The sequence below is a fragment of the Cotesia glomerata genome, linkage group LG6 (genome assembly GCF_020080835.1).
Source record: "Cotesia glomerata isolate CgM1 linkage group LG6, MPM_Cglom_v2.3, whole genome shotgun sequence".
Classification (NCBI taxonomy): Eukaryota; Metazoa; Arthropoda; class Insecta; order Hymenoptera; family Braconidae; genus Cotesia; species Cotesia glomerata.
The window spans coordinates 4820695-4842810 of record NC_058163.1 but is presented as its reverse complement, the minus strand read 5'-3'; the positions used below and the strand labels follow the sequence as shown (position 1 = coordinate 4842810).

Below are 22116 nucleotides of genomic sequence, written 5' to 3'. Positions count from 1 at the left end.
TTGGTGTTTTGAGCGCCAGTAAATGTAAAATCTACTCTCTTGGTAGATTAAAATTCACATAAATTTCATTGCATATAATGTTTTTAAATTAATTATTAATTTTAATTTCATTCTTATTGAAATTAATGCATTAAAACAATCGCTTGGAGAATAAATTACGTATATTTGAGAATAGATTTACGTATAGCTACGCTTAAAAACTTGGGAGCAATAGCCAAAAGAAGAGAAAATATCATGAGTAATGATCGTTTTTGCGAACTCATGAGAAGCGCTAATGAAAAACAGAAAGATTTGCTGCTACACGTCATTCATCACAATTTATCTGCAGAGAGATCACCTTTACAGTTATTTTTTACTGGGCCAGCTGGATGTGGAAAAACCTTTGTAATAAAATTGATAATGGAAGTATATAACAGATTTTCTGATAATGATGGGTTCTGCAATTCATACATTACGTGTGCTTCGACCAGTAAAGCTGCAGTAGCTATTAACGGAACTACTGTTCATACTGCATTGAAAATATCATTGTCAAAAATAATTCCGTTGTCAATAGAAACAGCACAACAATATCGATGCTTACCCAGTGAACACATGACTTCAATATGACGTCATTTATAAGTCATAGGAATGTCACAATATTTTACGTAAATATGACGTAAAATTGACCTGTCTTGTGATCCAATTATGATGTAAAAATATATGATATATTTTTGACATCATACAGATGTAAGTTTATTACTTCTCCATGATGTAACGGAAATGACTTAGATATTACGTACAACTGACATAATATATAAACTACAATATTACGTAACATTAATGCCATCATTGTATGTCATAACGACGTAAGTTTAACATCATGCGTTTACATCAGTGACAAGTCACGGTCTTACGTAATACCGATACCATCTGTGAGTCATTATTTAACATCAATAATTTGTCACAATTGTACATAATACTGACGTAATTTGAAAGTCATTTTCTAAATCAGTGACAAACGATTATTTTCCATAATATTGATAAAATTTGGGGGATGTATTTTTTTAATATTATCGATTGATCAAAATTTATCAAATATAAAACTTCTTCAACAAGATGTCTAATTTACAATTAATCGCTAAATATTAATGAAAATTGGTTTAAAATTTAGTAAGAATCAGGAAGAGGTAAACAGCTGATTTAAGCTGGTACCTTGCAAATTTAAGTCCGCTCTTAATAACAAAAATTTATAATTTATAATATTAATGAATATATCTAACATATTAGCAAATAACATACAAAATATTTTTCATTTACGTTTTTAAGAAAAAAACATACAAATTAAATACATGTGGGATATAAACTTTTTATATCTTTGCTTGTATGTTTCCATACACTGCAGAAAAAAAATCTTGACTCAAAGGTAAATTTCTTTGGACTAAGAATATATTAGAGATGACTGAACATTTCGTGAATGAAGTCAAAATTTCTTGACACTAAAACACTTCTTGCTCCAATATAACTTCGGCCTCCGTCAAAATTTTCTTGATGCAAGAAATACTTTTTTTTCGTTGCATATATGTTTCTCACTTATATTTTTTCCATGAATTTAGGTACTTTTATCCATTGTAAAAATATTTTCGACTTCATTCAGTATAAATGATTTGGTGTGAAACTGATAACAAAATACCGAGTTCAATTTATGTGGCATGAACTCTAAATTTTTAAACCGTCAAGCGAGTAAACATATAATTTCTTATGATTTCGCGTCAAGAAATTAAATGTCAGTCATTTAAATATTGCACTATTACTTGAAAAATAATTTTCTGACATTAGTGCTGCTACTTATGAAACATTGTATTTGAAATAATTCAAACAGTTCCATGATTGTTATTGACGAGACTAATAGTATTTTACACAGTAAAAAATTTTGCGTCATTGTGTCAAAAACTTTAGTGTTAAAAAATTTTGTGTTAAATATTTAACTTTTTAAGTGTAAATTTAACATTTAATGTGTTAGGTCAACATAAAAAAATGGTAAATATTTAACATAAAAACTTTTAACACAAAATTTTGACACAATGACGCAAAATTTTTTACTGTGTACATCAAGTTTCATAATGTTGTTAGTATGTTAAATTAAAGAAATTCAAATTTCGAAAAAATTGAAATTAAAAATAAAAAGAAATATAGAAAAAAATTGTATACTTAAAAGAGTTGAAATTAAAAAAAAAAAATCTAAATTTTGTAAATTGAAATTTTGAAGAAGAAAAATCCAAATGAAAAATACTCAATTTTCGGAAAAAATTAAATAAAAAAAAAATTCGAGTCTTGAAAAATCAATAAATATTAAAAATATTCAAATGACACGGATACATCGTTTACTCTGAAAAAATTTCACTCTGTGAAAGTTCTCTGTGTCCGCAGAGAGTCTAAAGTTCTCTGTGTCCGCTTTTAGACGAAAATTTTTGAAAGTGTAAGATTCAATCAATTCTTATGAAAATTTATAAATTGCCTATTCATTACCACAAGTTTCACTAGAGAGCCTTTTATAAGAGTTTTTACAAAGTTTTATAGAACTTTATAAAATTTCATGAGTTTAATGAAATTTTATAAAATTGTATAAATTATTAGACTTGAATTTTATACAATTCCAGCTCTTAAAATCCATTTAATCTCAGAAAAAATTATGAAATAAGCATTTTTCGTCATGTAAGGCTTATCACATAAGTTATTTACTTCGTGACATGAACCGTTACTTGGACAAGTGAGCAGCGTTCCAGACTTCGATACGTGAGGACCCAAGTTCGAGCCCAGCATATTTCAGGATTTTTTCATCAAGTATCAACATATAACTAGTGTTTCAAACTTTGTAATAAGTCTACAACACTATAATTAATTTCATAATTGCCATCTTTTTATTTTTGAGAAATTTTTTTTAAAATATTTTTTCTGAGGTACAATTCTTACATCACTTACATCACTTTTACGTCATAATGACATCATTATCATAATATAGACATCACAGGTATGTCATATTGACGTCATAAATGTCATTGAGACATAATACTGACGTCATGACTACGTCATATTTTTACGTCAGAATCTTACGTCAAGAAGTGTGAAATAATGAGTCATATATGACTCATTCGTGACTTGTATCTTACGTAAATCCTGACATAGCCCAATGTCATTTTGACGTCACATTGACGTAAACGTGTTTACTGGGATATTTAAATATGTCAAAGTTTTAATAATTGACGAAATCAGTATGATTGTTGCCGAGCTCTTGAATCAAATAGACGCAAGACTAAAGCAAATAACCGGAAATTTTGATGAAAATTTTGGTGGTCTAGACATTATTTTTATTGGAGATTTGCGACAATTACCTCCAGTCCGTGCAACTCCAATCTATAAGCAGTCTAAACAACGGATGATTGGACTCAAATAATGCGTCAAGATAACGAAATGTTTGCTTCTATTCTCACAAAAATTGGCAGTGATATTATTTTAAATGATGATGAATTAGCCGTTATCGAGTCTAGATTTTTTACGAAGGAAAAAACATGAGACAAAAATTACACAAGTTGTCAGTGATTGATACTGGAGGTTTGCCATACGAAATCATTTTTGTTATTGGAAAACCTTATATTATTACAACTAACATCGACGTGGTAGACGGTTTAGCTAATGGCGCCACAATTATAATCTGTTCTTTTCTGCATATTACTTTTACAAAATAATGTCGATGTTTCACATCTGCCAGGCGTCCCATGACGACTCACATTTTTTTTTTTTCATTCAATATGTATAATTGCACGCTAGAATAATATAAAATGGGTATCAAATATTCAAGATAAAAATTTTCTCAAAATGAGAAAATTTTTGTCTCAGCTGAAGTAGGTCGCGCTGCTTCCCTAAAGTATCTAAAAATCTTGATCAAATATAAAAATTTATTGTGTCAAGTATTTATGATAATTTGAATTAAGGAAAAATTACTTCCATCAAGAATAGAATTTCAATAAAAATTTTCACTTCGGCCAATACAACTTCGGTCTTCCTTCAGGCATCTGAAAATTTTCTTGAGCCAAGAATTTTGTTCTCCAGCCAAGATATTTTTTTTTCTGTGTAGTTATTTTATGACAAAATAGATAAATATTACTTACTGTGAATTTTGCAACTCCATCTATCCACTCTATATCTAAGTAAAAAAAGTCATTATTGGTGAGACCAATACTTGTCGCTTTTTCGATATACTTTTCCCAATAAAAATTAGTTTCATTCCACTTATTTCCTTCAAGGACTGGCCATCCGCCTAATTTTGATATTATTTCATTTAAGAACTCTGTATCATCTTCATAAATGTATTCTTCAACCAAGAAAGCAATTTCATCATATTATTACTAAAAAAACATTTTAAAATGTCAATTAATAATCATTAATTTAACACTTACGATGGTAATTGTTAATATTTTCGCAAGAGTAATAAAAATCACTTATAAATTTAAAAGGTTTAAATTTAAACGATCGACGGGAATCAGTTATCAAACTTTCCATCCTCGAAGCAATGACATCATTCCCTTTATCATAATATCTATTACGTTTAGCCGAAGAATTCAGATCATCAAAATTACCACAAGCGAATTCGTAAAAATTGTCACAAGGATCGACGCTCGTGTTCATATTTTGCAGCATGTACAATCCTAGGCAGAATATTCGATTTAATACTACCCATATGTTTAAAAAATTTAATGGTAAATATTCAAAGAAACACTTACCATATCCCATATTTTTTATTAAAGAATTATGGTTTCTGGTTGGATCATTTGTTTTATTATTTGAACTCTCAGCAGTCGCTACTGTGAAAAAAATCACGGCAAGCAAAGTGAACCCCCTATATAAATAATTTTATTTATTAGAATTTGTAAAAAATTTATTTGGTTTCAAATATAATTATTTTATAAAATACTAGCCGTGACGACCGCTTCGCTGGATTATTTTTAATAGAACAGTTATTTGATAATATTTCAATTTTTTTAAGATGTTTTAAAAATTTCTAGAACAATCCGACATATTTTCGATCGATAAGAATATTGACATACATTTTGGAGCTTTCTAATTTATTCGGAATTATTCTGGAACATTCTAGAATTTTTTAAATCACTCTCATTGAATCAGAATCTAAACGTAGATTTCAGAATTTTCCAGACCTTTCTAGATATTTATAAGACATTCTCATTAGATTAAAATCTGAACGTGAATTTTAGAACTTCTTAGATCATTCTATAAATTTCTGAATCATTCTAGAATTTTCTAGAACATACTCATTCGATCAGAATCTAAACGTAGATTTTAGAACTTTCCGATCATTCTAGAATTTTCTAGAACATTCTCATTCGATCAGAATTTAAACGTAGATTTTAGATCCTACCAGATCTTTCTAGAAATTTCTGTTTCATTCGAGAATTTTCTATAACAATCTCATTCGATCACACGGAAAAAAATTTATTGTTGCTGCAACAGGATTATTACTGTTGTTGCGACTTGATAGTAAAATATAGTTGGGCCAATCCATGTCAAATCGACCAATAGTTGGAATCGACCCCTATCGATTTGGATAAATTTTGGTCAGAAGTTTTCTTTTATCATACAACGAACTTCTTTCAAAGGAAAAAAATAAAAAAATTTTTTTCAAAAGATATGCAAATTCAAAATTGCGCGATTTTTCCAGTTTTTCAATTTTGTTTTTGGTATATCTCGAATGATAATATAGATACAGGAATGGCCTTTCGTTTGTTTGAAAGGGGACACTTGGGGCTATTGAAATAAAAAAATGTTTTGAAAAATGCCAAATTTGTTAAATTTTGAATTTTTGAAAATCGTCAAAAATGACGATCTATATTAAAATTTTGGCTCAATTTTTTTTTGTATAATACCTTGTACTGATCCTAAAAGATCCTGCAATTTTTAGAACTGTGTTTTTTTTTAAATATGAATTTTTCAATTTCAAAAAAAAAATTTTCTTTTGTTTTTCGCAACTTCTAAATGATGTAAAGTTATGCAGATGCATAGTATTGTAATTTTTAGCATTAAAAAGTTAAATGCACGACGTGGAAATATTAAATAATAAATTAATTTCAACTTTTTTTTTTCCATTTTTTGAACGTAATCTTAAAGTCAGGCTTAACACATGATATAATTTCTTATTTTTTTAACGCATGACATATTTTGTCCGTTTTTTCACTTCAATAACAGTTTTTAACGTCAAATAACTCGAACAGATGTTAATTTACAATAACAATCAGAAATAATGTGGTGAGAATATCAATTTTTTTTTCGTTCTTTTGAGTACTTGTTTACTTACAAATTTCTGCATATTAATGTTTCTCAATCTCAAATTTCAAATCATTTCCATGTTAATAAGATGATAAGTGGCGTCGACAACTTTAAGTAAAGTAAAACAAAAATCACAGTTCTAAAAATTTTACGATCTTTTAAGATCAGTACAAGGTATTATACAAAAAAAAATTGAGTCAAAATTTTAATATAGATCGTCATTTTTGACGATTTTCAAAAATTCAAAATTTAACAAATTTGGCATTTTTCAAAACATTTTTTTTTTTCAATAGCCCCAAGTGTCCCCTTTCAAACAAACGAAAGGCCATTCCTGTATCTATATTATCATTCGAGATATACCAAAAACAAAATTGAAAAACTGGAAAAATCGCGCAATTTTGAATTTGCATATCTTTTGAAAAAAATTTTTTCATTTTTTCCCTTTGACAGAAGTTTTTTGTATGATAAAAGAAAACTTCTGACCAAAATTTATCCAAATCGATAGAGGTCGATTCCAACTATTGGTCGATTTGACATGAATTGGCCCAACTATATTTTACTATCAAGTCGCAACAACAGTAGTTATCCTGTTGCTACAACAGGATTTTTTCCTGTTGTTGCAACATGGCTGCCTCCTGTTGCAGCTGCAGAAAATCCTGTTGCAGCAACAATAAATTTTTTTCCGTGCAGAATCCAAACGTAGATTTTATAACTTCCCAGATCATCTAGAAATTTCTAGATCATTTTAGAATTTTCTAGAACATTCTCATTCAATCAGAATCTAAACGTAGATTTTAGATCTTACTGGATCTTTCTAGAAATTTCTAGATCATTCTAGACATTTCTGAATCATTCGAAAATTTTCTAGAACATTCTCATTCGATCAGAATCTAAACGTAGATTTTAGATTTTACTAGATCTTTCTAAAAATTTCTAGATAGTTTTAGAATTTTCTCGAACATTTTCGACGGATTCGAACATTGGTGTACGGGTGATTCTCTGTAAGGACGTCCTAAATCTGAACAAAATTGTCCGACCAAATTATTTTTGATTTTATTAGAAAAAAAATTAACAAGGGCTACAAAACTATCAGCTTAAGTATAATAAATAAACAGCCGAATTAATTTTTACTTTTTCGATATTAGTGTATCTTTTGCCATATATAACATGACAGGGGACTGATTGCCAGGGGACTGATTTTTTTTATCAAATTGAGAAAAATCAAGCAAACTATTTCAATGCATTCAACTTTTCAAGTTCTCAATGAATGTTTACATTAATTAGAATAATATTAAGAGTTATGGATTTAATTTTATAAATAAATTATAAATAAAAATAGCTGCCAGGGGACTGAGTTTTGAAGTGGCCCAGACACATATTTCCAGCACAAACGGTGCTTTGACACTAAATAAAATGATAATAAAGCGAATGCAGCCTTATGGTTATTAACTCCAGGCTAGTTAGATTCTTACAAACCTTACAAAAGGTAAAATAACGCGCTGGATCTTTTTTTTGGCTTTGAACTTCTGGCAGGGGACTGATCTTAAAATGCCTGGGACAAACTTTGGTTTAATGAATTTAATGAAACAAATTAATTTTCGGTACTTTTTATTGAAGAAGATTGTTAGTTAACTAATTAAGAATATAAACATTATGGACCAAATTATATATTATTGACAAATAACTTGAAATTAAATCTTAAAGTTTTAATTTTGGGAATGGGACAGCCCAGGGGACTGACATTTCGGTGGTTTACGAATGGTTTTTTAACTATCGTAATAAATTTTGTTTAGTAACAAAATAACAATTTTTCTTATAAAAAAATGCCTGGGACAGCAAAAAACATCCTTACAGAGAATCACCCATACATATTAAAGCTTTCTAGATCATTCCAGAAATTTTTAGAACAATCTAGACCAATTTAGACCAATGCTAGTCTCACATTTTTAAAGTTAACATCTTTCAACCCCCGTATCTTTTAAGTATACCCTTATAATTATCAACTTGCAACCATCATAGTGCACGATGGGAACCTTGTACCTATTGCCACATACAAACACTTTTCGTTTGCGATGCGTAGTTTTTGCTGCAAAGTGAAATATCGGGGCACACACCTCCAATTTTATACATATACTAGCTGTTACTTGCCCGCTCCGCTGAGCGCTTTATAGAATTGCATTTTTAGATCTAGACTTGAAATTTAATTAGAGTATTGTTTTGACTTGCACAAATTCCAAATTCTGTCGAATTGAAATGCACCTTTTATCCATGTATTTATTTTAGCTAATATTCATTGTAACTTTTAATGTGCAATCATTATAACATTCCCGTGTCTTTCTTACAAAAATGAATAATAATTGATATGAAAAAAAAAAATTTGTAATGAGCATTGAAAGTTTTAATTAAAGAAATTGCAGGTCTCATAAGTGAAGTAATCTTCCTAGTATATAAACATAATCAATAGAATTAAAAAATTTATTTTAAACAAATGACAATCGAATAGAATAAATTTAGTTACCATAAATATTCATTATTTCTAAGTCAAAAAAATTTATGTTCCAGATAAGTAATCACTAATATATCATATACTGAAATTTTCTCCGAAACACGCTGCATCTTATGGTATTAGTATTATTCCGATCGGTTCAGTAGTTTTCGCAGTTTAACCGAACAAAAAAACCGGCGCTCCATTTATTAGTATAGATAAAGATATACTTACATTTTTTAAGTTAAAAAGTGAGCATGGAATTGAAATTGAATAACTTCTGCTTATTGAAGTATTGCAGTACACTACTAGGTGATTTGAGCAATCGTTATTGAAATTATATTTTTAGATCATAAATTTTTAATATTTTTTAGACACGAAAAGAATATTTTTGTGCAATCCGTAATCATAAGAAGTGAATCATAGTAGATTAAAATTAATGCATTTCAAAATCACATTTATGACAATGTAGATTAATTTTTATTGAATACATTTATTTAAATTAATTAATTGGAAAAGTAATTTTTTTAGTAATGTCTTGTATTTATTTTCTTATTCTTTTAAAAAATTAGGAATTCCTTCAACGATTGACACTTCATTTTTATTCATATTCTGTATTTTTTTTGTTTTTAATTATAAGATTTCTTTAAAATTCTAAAAATTTTTCAGAGTGGCATTATGAAAAGTACGCTAAAATAAAAAAAAATTTTTATGTTCAAGCTATCAGTCAGTTATAGAGTATTAGATAACTCAGGGGGAATTTATTAACTTTGTTTATAACTTCCATGCTCACGAAAAGTTGTAAAATTTTTCACCAAGCTTAACTAAAAAAAAATGATTCATTTTTTTATTACTATCGATAAATATTAATCGAAAAATAAAGAGACTTTTCTCTTTTTTTTTTTTTCGTAACAGGCCAAATTTTTTTTAAGTAATATATTAGATGGTATATTCTTGATAAGCTTTTTATAATAAAAAGAAATTAATTATGCATTAAAAATCTCTTTTTCTCCAATCATTTTAAAAATCTTGTGCCATGGTTGGAAAATCCATTGTAAAATTATGTAACAGAATTATTTGATGGTTTATCTCACAAGATGATAAAAATAAAATCTGATTTTATGAAAAGCCTTTGTTATAAAAATATTTTTTTTTAATTCTACTTTAATAATTGATCAATTGATTAAATATTATTGCGCGCTCTTTTGATTGTAAAAACGTCATTTTCCGAAATATCATTTTACACCGATAGAAGGATTTATTAACTATTAATAATTTAATTTATTTGAAGACAATTATTTAATTTATTAAATTTTAATAAATATTTTTTAACATTCAATAAATATTTATTTAGGAAGAAAGTACATTTCTAATAGTTAATAAGTATTTATTAATAGTTAACAAATATTTATTAACAGTTGATAAATATTTTGTTGAATGAATTTGTTTCATTTGCAATGTCATATGATATGAAGATTGCTTATAAACACAAATCATCTTCATAAATTATTTGCATTAATTATATTACATTATAATAACGTTTATTGTAAAATACCAAATTTTATCACAGCTCATAATTATCTTTTATATTTTTAAATATTAAAAAGGTTAATTTATTTAGTGAATTGAATTATTATCATGTATCCCAGCTATAAGATCATAAAAAGTGTTAAAAGAAAATTGCTATTTTTGCTTTTTATTTTATATAAATAGTTGTTAACAGATAACAAATCGCGTTACTAGAACCATAAGGGCGTATAAAAAAATTTTTTTTGCTCCAATCAATGTAAAAATGTTGAAAATATTAACATCTATGGAAAAAAAAACGAAAAAAACATTTTTCTAAAACCATAAGGGCGTATCCTGTTTTTTCGGTTTATTATCAATTATGGGTCAGAGTAAGAAAAAAAAAATGAGTGAGCCTCACAGACATAAGGTCACAATAGAAGTGAAACTTCTTTAAGCCGCTTTAAATAAATAAACAGATCAATATTTATAAATATATATTATAGCATTTCATTTATTTTCAAACAAAATAAATTTATTGGATTAATTATTCGGTTTTTAAGAATTAAAACAATTACACATTTTTTAATTAAAATTTAAATAAATTTATTTACAAGAATATTATGTTTACAACAAATGTAAGTTTTATTTTTCCTTTTTATTTTTTAGAATTATCATCTTATTTATTTTTTATTATTACTTGAATTATCAACAAATGTTATCAGCGGCTTGTGATAGCTAAAATGTGAAATAAATATTTTTGTCTGTATTCTATTTAAGTATCTCGAAAAACCGCATCTATTGTTGTCCCATGTTTTGTCGTTAGTTCATTTGGATTATTATTTATCGATAAATCAAATTTGGTCTTTAAAAAATCAACCAAACGGCCGATCACTCCGATGAAAAATTTACGTTAAAATCTCCACTAAGGATTATAGGTTTTTTTTCTAAGTTTTGATTAAGCTCTTCCGCAACAGCAGCCGAAAATGGTAGTAGTGCACGATGAATAAATTTTATTATATCTGTGATATGCTTATTCGGTGATATATAAATTGATACTAGTAAAATTGACTGGCCATTTTCCGTTGTACATTCAGCGGCACAGATTTCTCTTACAGCACTGAGTTGTACTCCAAGTGCCTGTATTTTATGTACTGAAATGTCCATTGATGGTGTTACAATGTGTGTTGTATCGTTATCATTTTGATAAATAGCTACACCTCCAGATCTTATATTAGGGCGTTTATATTTAACTAAACAATTAAAATTAGGAATAGAAATGTCTTCATCATTATAAGTTCACGTTTCAGACAAAAGTAGAATATTTGAATTAGCAGCTACTTTGTCGATAATGTCATTGTTATGGGCTTGTAAACTTTGAATATTCAAACTATAAATTTACAAACCAGGCTTTTTAGTGATAAATTTAAATATTTGTGATTCTAATGTCACTAATGGGTTTAATGACAGTCTTTGAAGCTCAAGTTTTAACGGACGAAGTGCAGCTGGCTCTGTTCGCCCATGATAAAAAGTAGCCGTATTATTTTTTGTAACCATATATACTTTTTCAATCGTAGTAACTCTCGACAAAGCAACGTACAATAATTATCATTTACTTACCAGGATTAAGAAAATATAATGATGAAATTATTAACATGAATCTATAAACAGGAATTGAGAAATTTATATTTGAGTCAACACGTGTAAATATATATACACCCCACTACTCCAAAACTATTTACACAAAATAATTAAAAAATATAATGAAAAATAATTTTAGAGAAATAAATTTTAATATATATATATATATATCAAATAAGTGTATTTTTCATGTATTTATAAGTATTTACGTATTAATTTATGCATATATTTATACTAAAACGTTTTAAATAATAACAGCGACAGCTGATATACGCATATACATATAATATATACTATATATAAGTAACGTGGTGGAATTACGACGCACGCGCACTGCACTCGTCCACTCTACTTGACTCTCCTTAACTCTCCCCACTCTTTAAAATATATAAGGCTTTCTCGGCTTGCTATACAAGCGATTCCCCCACTCGCCTACTCTAAACTTTCACTCAATGCTTCTCCTCAAGCGCTACTTCCCCTTTTCCGCCTCAAATCGTTCAATTTTACTCTCCGTAAAGAAGTTTCACTTCAAAAAGTTTTTTCTAAAGATATGCAAATTCAAAATTGCGTGATTTTTCCAGTTTTTCAATTTTGTTTTTGTTATATCTCGAACGCTATTATAGATACAAGAATGGCCTTTCGTTTGTTTGAAAGGGGATACTTGGGGCTATTGAAAAAAAAATGTTTTGAAAAATGCCAAATTTGTTAAATTTTGAATTTTTGAAAATCGTCAATAATGACGATCTATATTAAAATTGTGGCTCAATTTTTTTTTTTGTATAATACCTTGTTCTGATCTTAAAAGATCCTGAAATTTTGAGAACTGTGTTTTTTTTTTTAAATATGAATTTTTCAATTTCAAAAAAAAAATGTTCTTTTGTTTTTCGCAACTTCTAAATGATGTAAAGTTATGCAGATACATAGTATTGTAATTTTGAGCATTAAAAAGTTAAATGCACGACGTGGAAATATAAAATAATAAATTAATTTCAACTTTTTTTTTCCATTTTTTGAACGTAATCTTAAAGTTAGGCTTAACACATGATATAATTTCTTATTTTTTTAACGCATGACATATTTTGTCCGTTTTTTCACTTCAATAACAGTTTTAACGTCAAATAACTCAAACCGATGTTAATTTACAATAACAATCAGAAATAATGTGGTGAGAATATCAATTTTTTTTTCGTTTTTTTGAGTACTTGTTTACTTACAAATTTCTGCATATTAATGTTTCTCAATCTCAAATTTCAAATCATTTCCATGTTAATAAGACGAACAGTGGCGTCGACAACTTGAAGTAAAGTAAAACAAAAATCACAGTTCTAAAAATTTCACGATCTTTTAAGATCAGTACAAGGTATTATACAAAAAAAAATTGAGCCAAAATTTTAATATAGATCGTCATTTTTGACGATTTTCAAAAATTCAAAATTTAACAAATTTGGCATTTTTCAAAACATTTTTTTTTAATAGTCCCAAGTGTCCCCTATTAAACAAACGAAAGGCCATTATTGTATCTATATTAGCATTCGAGATATAACAAAAACGAAATTGAAAAACTGGAAAAATCATGACTGCCTCCTGTTGCAGCAACAATAAATTTTTTTCCGTGCAGAATCCAAACGTAGATTTTATAACTTCCCAGATCATCTAGAAATTTCTAGATCATTTTAGAATTTTCTAGAACATTCTCATTCAATCAGAATCGAAACGTAGATTTTACATCTTACCGGATCTTTCTAGAAATTTCTAGATCATTCTAGACATTTCTGAATCATTCGAAAATTTTCTAGAACATTCTCATTCGATCAGAATCTAAACGTAGATTTTAGATTTTACTAGATCTTTCAAAAAATTTCTAGATAATTTTAGAATTTTCTCGAACATTTTCGACGGATTCGAACATTGGTATACGGGTGATTCTCTGTAAGGACGTCCTAAATCTGTACAAAATTGTCCGACCAAATTATTTTTGATTTTATTAGAAAAAAAATTAACAAGGGCTACAAAACTATCAGCTTAATTATAATAAATAAACAGCCGAATTAATTTTTACTTTTTCGATATTTGTGTATCTTTTGCCATATATAACATGACAGGGGACTGATTTTTATTATCGAATTGAGAAAAATCAAGCAAACTATTTCAATGCATTTAACTTTTCAAGTTCTCAATTAATGTTTACATTAATAAGAATAATATTCAGAGTAATGGATTTAATTTTATAAATGAATAATAAATAAAAATAGCTGCCAGGGGACTGAGTTTTGAAGTGGCCCAGACACATATTTCCAGCACAAACGGTGCTTTGACACTAAACAAAATGATGATAAAGCGCTAACAGCCTTATGGTTATTAACTCAAGGCTAGTTAGATTCTTATAAACCTTACAAAAGGTAAAATAACACGCTGGATTTTTTTTTTTGGCTTTGAATTTCTGGCAGGGGACTGATCTTAAAATGCCTGGGACAAACTTTGGTTTAATGAATTTAATGAAACAAATTAATTTTCGGTACTTGTTATTGAAGAAGATTGTTAGTTAACTAATTAAGATTATAAACATTATGGACCACATTATATATTATTGTCGAATAACGAAATTAAATCTTAAAGTTTTAATTTTGGGAATGGGACAGCCCAGGGGACTGACATTTCGGTGGTTTACGAATTTATAGCAAAAAAACCAAAATTTATTTCATTTTAGTTTTCAATGCTCCAAATAGAAATGTTTTTTTACTTTCGTAATAAATTTTGTTTAGTAACAAAATAACAATTTTTCTTATAAAAAAATGCCTGGGACAGCAAAAAACATCCTTACAGAGAATCACCCATACATATTAAAGCTTTCTAGATCATTCCAGAAATTTTTAGAACAATCTAGACCATTTTAGACGAATGCTAGTCTCACATTTTTAAAGTTAAAATCTTTCAACCCCCGTATCTTTTAAGTATACCCTTATAATTATCAACTTGCAACCATTATCGTGCACGATGGGAACCTTGTACCTATTGCCACATACAAACACTTTTCGTTTGCGATGCGTAGTTTTTGCTGCAAAGTGAAATATCGGGGCACACACCTCCAATTTTATATATATACTAGCTGTTACTTGCCCGCTCCGCTGAGCGCTTTATAGAATTGCATTTTTAGATCTAGACTTGAAATTTAATTAGAGTATTGTTTTGACTTGCACAGATTCCAAATTCTGTCGAATTGAAATGCACCTTTTATCCATGTATTTATTCTAGCTAATATTCATTGTAACTTTCAATGTGCAATCATTATAACATTTCCGTGTCTTTCTTACAAAAATGAATAATAATTGATATGAAAAAAAAAAAATTTGTAATGAGCATTGAAAGTTTCAGTTAAAGAAATTGCAGGTCTCACAAGTGAAGTAATCTTCCTAGTATATAAACATAATCAATAGAATTAAAAAATTTATTTAAAACAAACGACAATCGAATAGAATAAATTTAGTTACCATAAAAATTCATTATTTCTAAGTCAAAAAAATTTATGTTCCAGATAAGTAATCACTAATATATCATATACTGAAATTTTCTCCAAAATACGCTGCATCTTATGGTATTAGTATTATTCCGATCGGTTCGGTAGTTTTCGCAGTATAACCGGACAAAAGAACCGGCGCTCCATTTATTAGTATAGATAAAGATAAACTTACATTTTTAAGTTGAAAAGTGTGCATGGAATTGAAATTCAATAACTTCTGCTTATTGAAGTGTTGCAGTACACTACTAGGTGATTTGAGCAATCGTTATTGAAATTATATTTTTAGATCATGAATTTTTAAAATTTTTCAGACACGAAAAGAATATTTATCTGCAATCCGCAATCATAAGAAGTGAATCATATTAGATTAAAATTAATGCATTTCAAAATCACATTCATGACAATATAGATAAATTTTTATAGAATACATTTATTTAAATTTATTAATTGGAAAAGTAATTTTTTTAGTAATGTCTTGTATTTATTTTCTTATTCTTTTAAAAAATTAGGAATTCCTTCAACGATTGACACTTCATTTTTATTCATATTCTGTATTTTTTTTGTTTTTAATTGTAAGATTTCTTTAAAATGCTAAAAATTTTTCAGAGTGGCATTATGAAAAATACGCTCAAATAAAAAAAATTTTTATGTCCAAGCTATCAGTCAGTTATAAAGTATAAGATAACTCAGGGGGAATTTATTAACTTTGTTTATAACTTCCATGCTCACGAAAAGTTGTAAAATTTTTTACCAAGCTTAACTAAAAAAAAATTATTGTAATCTGTAGACTCGAGGTTTATATTTTGTATACCACTCATATTTATTTATACATCTACAAGTAATAACACGACAATGACTATGGAATGAGACAGCTAATGAAAGCCAATATAATTAAGGGATGACAATGACTGGGTGACGTTGTACTAGGACCGATCTCGTGAGGTCCTCATGAAGGGTGGCGTCGTAATGCCCCTAACAATCTCTCTCGTAGTCCTCTCAACCCTCGTTGAGTGGGGGCGAGTCTTGTCACTGGCTGGGGGTAAGACCTTACGTCACAGATCTCGGGCCTCACGATACTCGACAGCCTTCAGCCTTAGCAATAAGAATAGCGTTGCTTACAAGATTCATTTTTTTATTACTATCGATAAATATTAATCGAGAAATAAAGAGACTTTTCTCTTTTTTTTTTTCGTAACAGGCCAAATTTTTTTTAAGTAATATATTAGATGGTATATTCTTGATAAGCTTTTTATAATAAAAAGAAATTAATTATGCATTAAAAATCTCTTTTTCTCCAATCATTTTAAAAATCTTGTGTCGTGTTTGGAAAATCCATTGTAAAATTATGTAACAGAATTATTTGATGTTTTATCTCACAAGATGATGGAAATAAAATCTGATTTTATGAAAAGCGTTTGTTATCAAAATATTTTTTTTTTTTTAAATCTACTTCAATAATTGATCAATCGATTAAATATTATTGCGCGCTCTTTTGATTGTAAAAACGTCATTTCCCGAAATATCATTTTACACCGATAGAAGGATGTATTAACTATTAATAATTTAATTTATTTGAAGACAATTATTTAATTTATTAAAATTTAATAAATATTTTTTAACATTCAATAAATATTTATTTAGGAAGAAAGTACATTTCTTAATAGTTAATAAGTATTTATTAATAGTTAACAAATATTTATTAACAATTGATAAATATTTTGTTGAATGAATTTGTTCCATTTGCAATGTCATATGATATGAAGATTGCTTATAAACACAAATCATCTTCATAAATTATTTGCATTAATTATATTACATTATAATAACGTTTATTGTAAAATACCAAATTCTATTACAGCTCATAATTATCTTTTATATTTTTAAATATTAAAAAGGTTAATTTATGTAGTGAATTAAATTATTATCATGTATTCCAGCTATTGAATCATAAAAAGTGTCAAAATAAAATTGCTATTTTTGCTTTTTATTTTATACAAATATTTGTCAACAGATAATAAATCGCGTGACTAGAACCATAAGGGCGTATTTCAAAATATATTGTACTTATTAACTGTTAGTTAATATTTTTTAACCCTTAACAAATATATATTAACATTTAATGAATCGTATTTAATGAATAATTTATTAACTGTTAATGAATATTTATTAAATCCTATGATATTAAAAAATCATTTATTAATATTTAATAACGCTTATTAAATATAAAAAAATCTTTCTATCATTGTATAGTCACAAAAAATCGCTGTGTATACCCGACTTTCGTTATGCATGTAGGAGCAATTGTTTAAAAAAAGGAATGTTCATTGTTAACGTCCCCGCAACACCCCTTATGGGTAGAATTTCGTAAAATCCGTTCTTATCTGATCTTTACTCGGCAAAAGGAATATTCCTACCAAATTTCAAGTCTGAGCGCTCTTCTGTCAAAATGTTTATATTATGGACAATTATTCAATTAATCAATATTTTTACAAATTTAATTCATTAATATTTAACCGTTGCCAAAGTAGTTACTTTAGCAACGAAAAGCGACAACAATGAAAACGTCACATCAACTTTTTAATAGAGGATTATTATGATTATTATTTTTGTTTTTATTATTCGAGTGCAAAGTTTTAAAAATCCAAATTTAATATCAAATATAATAATAAATATTTGTTTATGGACTCTAACCAGATCACGGGATGATACGTACATCTCTGACGGACTCGGTGGCTATAAAAAGTATGAAGAGTTTCCTACTAGCAATAGAACTGGAATGAAGAAAAAATCTGTACGGACAAACTCTGCTTCGAGGTGCAATTCGACATCACAGAAAGATTTAATTTCAAAATCGACAATTTTGTTGATTTAACGTAGACAGTATTTATTTAAATGAATCAAAATTTTATAAATATATTTAGTTACTTGTAAAGAAAAGAGAAAAAAAAAACTTACTGATTACTAATTTACAACTAAACACAATTTAGCTTTTTATTTTAGTCATTTGAGATTTATTTTTTTAAAGTTTTAAATCACTAAAGTGAATTTTTAATAATTTCAAATGATTCGAGAAAAAAATTTTTTAGTTGTAGATTTCATGAAAAAAAATATGAAATTCATAAAGCAAATCAATTGTTCTAAGTTTTTAAATCAACGACGCTCTAATAATTATTATATTTATTTTTTGAGTTTTAATAGTAAGGTTGAAAATAATTTTATAATAAATTAATAGCAAGATTAATGTAGATTATCTACAAGTATCTTTATTAACCACAACAGATGTTTTCAGAAAAAAGCACACTTGTTTAAAGGATTCATGTTCGATCCAACGGGACAGTTGAAATCTTTTGAAAACTCTATGTTGTTTGAAAGCGGCCCAATCACTCGCTTATCATTAGGAGCATGAAAGTCCTTGTCGTCTAAATTCGATAATATCGATTTTGATTGACACCATTGATTAGCGAATGATATCCAGTACAATTGATTGGGTGTGTACGACAGTCCGGGTAAATTTGGCTCATGACCGTTTTGAGCGACCCAATCTTGGTAGGCCAAGTAAGCTATTTTTATTCCAATATTATCGGCAATATTTTCAACTAAGTGTTTTGTAGCGTTGAGCTGCAAAATAAATGAATTATAAGATGAGCATCACTATAAAAATGCATCGAATTTTCGTAAAGTTAAAGTATCTTGTTGACTGATTGTATATCATACCTTAATTTTATTTACGGTAAAATAGTTTTGATATTGATTGATCATACAAGTCTCCTGATTTTGATATCTATCATTCGATGAATTACTCCATTTATATTTTAACCCAGTCTTTTCCAAAAATCTAGTTCCGCTATCTACGGCATGACTTAATTCATGACCGATGATTTCACCGATTACTCCATAATTCAAGTAATTGAAAAAGTCAACATCAAAAAAGTTATTCCTGAGTAATTCAACTGAAACAACTAAAAATAATATTTATTTTTCATTTAACAAAAGTGAATGCTTTCTCTAATATCTAAAATTTTTTTATTAAATTTCTTCAGAGGAAAAAAAAAATTAAAACAATTAACAAATATTTAAGAAATTTTCTAATTTATAACAATAAAATTATTATGAAAAAAATTTTGATAAAAAAATATTTTTTTACTATAATTGATTTTTTATAGAAATTTCAAAAATTGTCAGATATTTTCTAGACTACTTAAGAAATGATAAATTTTCTGAAGTTTTATTGTACAATAATGCATCAGATTATAACATTATTTTAAATACATACCTATGAAATTATTGAGTTTATTATATCTAGCGTTGTTGAAGTCATTATACATGAATGTAAATAAATCAATACCAAGTTTAGCAGAACTTACTGGTATGAATGATCGAACTTTTATTAACTTACTATTAAACAAATTCACATTGAGATAATTTTTAAAAAAATTATCCCGAGTAATCTCAAGACCCTCAAAGTAATTTTTTAATTCATCATTATTCAGTAATTCATCTGGATAACCAATAACCGTTTTAATAGAGGCTACTCTATTAATAGTTTCAATTTTAGAGTTGTTATCGAGCCATTGTGAAGAATTTATAATTTCAATCAATTTATTCTTTACATTAGAATAAATCGCATAAACCTCACTTTTAGTACGCTTATCAACTGGATACTCTCGAATATAATAAGCCCGCAGAAGAGGTTTCAATTGAAGTTTAACAAGTTTCATGCAATCAAATTGGAGAATTTTAATTGGAAAAAAAAAAAATCTTCTATTAGGTTGACTATAGTGCAAAAGCGTATTAGAATTTATGTACGGAATCGCAAACTGGATCAAATTCCAAATCAAGTAATTGGCTTGAACCCTTTTAGGCGTTTTATTTAACAATTTCTCAACGTGAGTGATAAAATTTGGAAATTCTATATGAACATTTGTTTCATTTGTAAAATTATAGTACGGCTTTGTGTCAGAACTTAAAGATTTTATCCAGTCTATACTGGGCCATTTCTCTATCATTTCTTTCACTGACATCTCCAGAAGCTTATTATTATCTATAAAATGGCTTTTGTTGTGATAATATTTATAAATATCATGCCCGAACTCTAATGATAATTTAAGCTCTTTGGTTTGGTTTTTATCAGCCCCCAGGAATATTGCGACATCAGACATGAATTTAAAGTTAGCATTTGATAATATGTCGATAGATGGATCAATTGTTGAAGAATCTGTTACCTGTGGATATACCTGTTATCAAACAAAAATGAATAGTACAATAAATAAATTGAGTAATTCTTGAAAAAACTTGCCAATTGTTTATAGTTATTTTATACCAAAATAGATAAATATTACTTACTGTGAATTTTACAACTCCATCGATCCGATCTATACCTAACTTATAAAAATCATTATTGGTGAGACCAATACTTGTCGCTTTTTCGATATGCTTTTCCCAATAAAAATTAGTTTCATTCCACTTATTTCCTTCAAGGACTGGCCATCCGCCTAATTTTGATATTATTTCATTTAAGAACTTTGTATCATCTTCATAAAAGTATTCTGTAACTAAGAAAGCAATTTCATTATATTATTACTGAAAAAACATTTTAAAATGTCAATTAATAATCATTAATTTAATACTTACGATGGTAATTGTTAATATTTTCGCAAGAGTAATAAAAATCACTTATAAATTTAAAAGGTTTAAATTTAAACGATCGACGGGAATCAGTTATCAAACTTTCCATCCTCGAAGCAATGACATCATTCCCTTTATCATAATATCTATTACGTTTAGCCGAAGAATTCAGATCATCAAAATTACCACAAGCGAATTCGTAAAAATTGTCACAAGGATCGACGCTCAGGTTCATATTTTGCAGCATGTACAATCCTAGGCAGAATATTCGATTTAATACTATCCATATGTTTAAAAAATTTAATGGTAAATATTCAAAGAAACACTTACCATATCCCTTATTTTTTATTAAAGAATTATGGTTTCTGGTTGGATCATTTGTTTTATTATTTGAACTCTCAGCAGTCGCTACTGTGAAAAAAATCACGGCAAGCAAAGTGAACCCCCTATATAAATAATTTTATTTATTAGAATTTGTAAAGAATTTATTTGGTTTCAAATATAATTATTTTATAAAACACGAGCCGTAACGACCGCTTCGCTGGATTATTTTTAATAGAACAGTTATTTGATAATATTTCAATTTTTCAAGATGTTTTAAAAATTTTTAGAACAATCCGACATATTTTCGATCGATAAGAATATTGACATAAATTTTGGAGCTTTCTAATTTATTAGGAATTATTCTAGATCATTCTAGAATTTTTTAAATCACTCTCATTCAATCAGAATCTAAACGTAGATTTCAGAATTTTCCAGACCATTCTAGATATTTATAGGACATTCTCATTAGATTAAAATCTGAACGTAAGTTTTAGAACTTCTTAGATCATTCTATAAATTTCTGAATCATTCTAGAATTTTCTAGAACATACTCATTCGATCAGAATTTAAACGTAGATTTTAGAACTTCCCGATCATTCTAGAATTTTCTAGAACATTCTCATTCGATCAGAATTTAAACGTAGATTTTAGATCCTACCAGATCTTTCTAGAAATTTCTGGTTCATTCGAGAATTTCCTATAA

At 27.6% G+C, this 22116-nt stretch overlaps 1 protein-coding gene and 1 long non-coding RNA gene across 3 annotated transcripts in view; both read right to left on the bottom strand.

Moving 5' to 3' along the window:
* Nucleotides 1-21339, bottom strand: part of LOC123267235 (neprilysin-2-like) — a 31074-nt gene extending 9735 nt beyond the window's left edge. Inside the window, exons 1-4 of the mRNA XM_044731788.1 lie at nt 21192-21339; nt 20808-21016; nt 19738-20698; nt 19179-19423 (exon numbers count right to left, since the gene is read on the bottom strand). Of these exons, the coding sequence (XP_044587723.1) occupies nt 19179-19423; nt 19738-20698; nt 20808-21016; nt 21192-21336 (1560 nt within the window). The 5' untranslated portion in view covers nt 21337-21339. The remainder of the gene's footprint in view (nt 1-19178; nt 19424-19737; nt 20699-20807; nt 21017-21191) is intronic.
* On the bottom strand, nt 4600-11967 carry LOC123267670. 2 transcript variants are annotated; one of them, XR_006510092.1, is made up of 3 exons: nt 11927-11967; nt 4758-4873; nt 4600-4682 (listed from the first exon to the last, which is right to left on the bottom strand). It is a non-coding gene; the product is annotated as an uncharacterized LOC123267670 (long non-coding RNA). The 2 variants fall into 2 exon arrangements; XR_006510091.1 differs by lacking the exon at nt 11927-11967 and adding an exon at nt 9035-9049.
* Nucleotides 21340-22116: the final 777 nt, after the last annotated feature.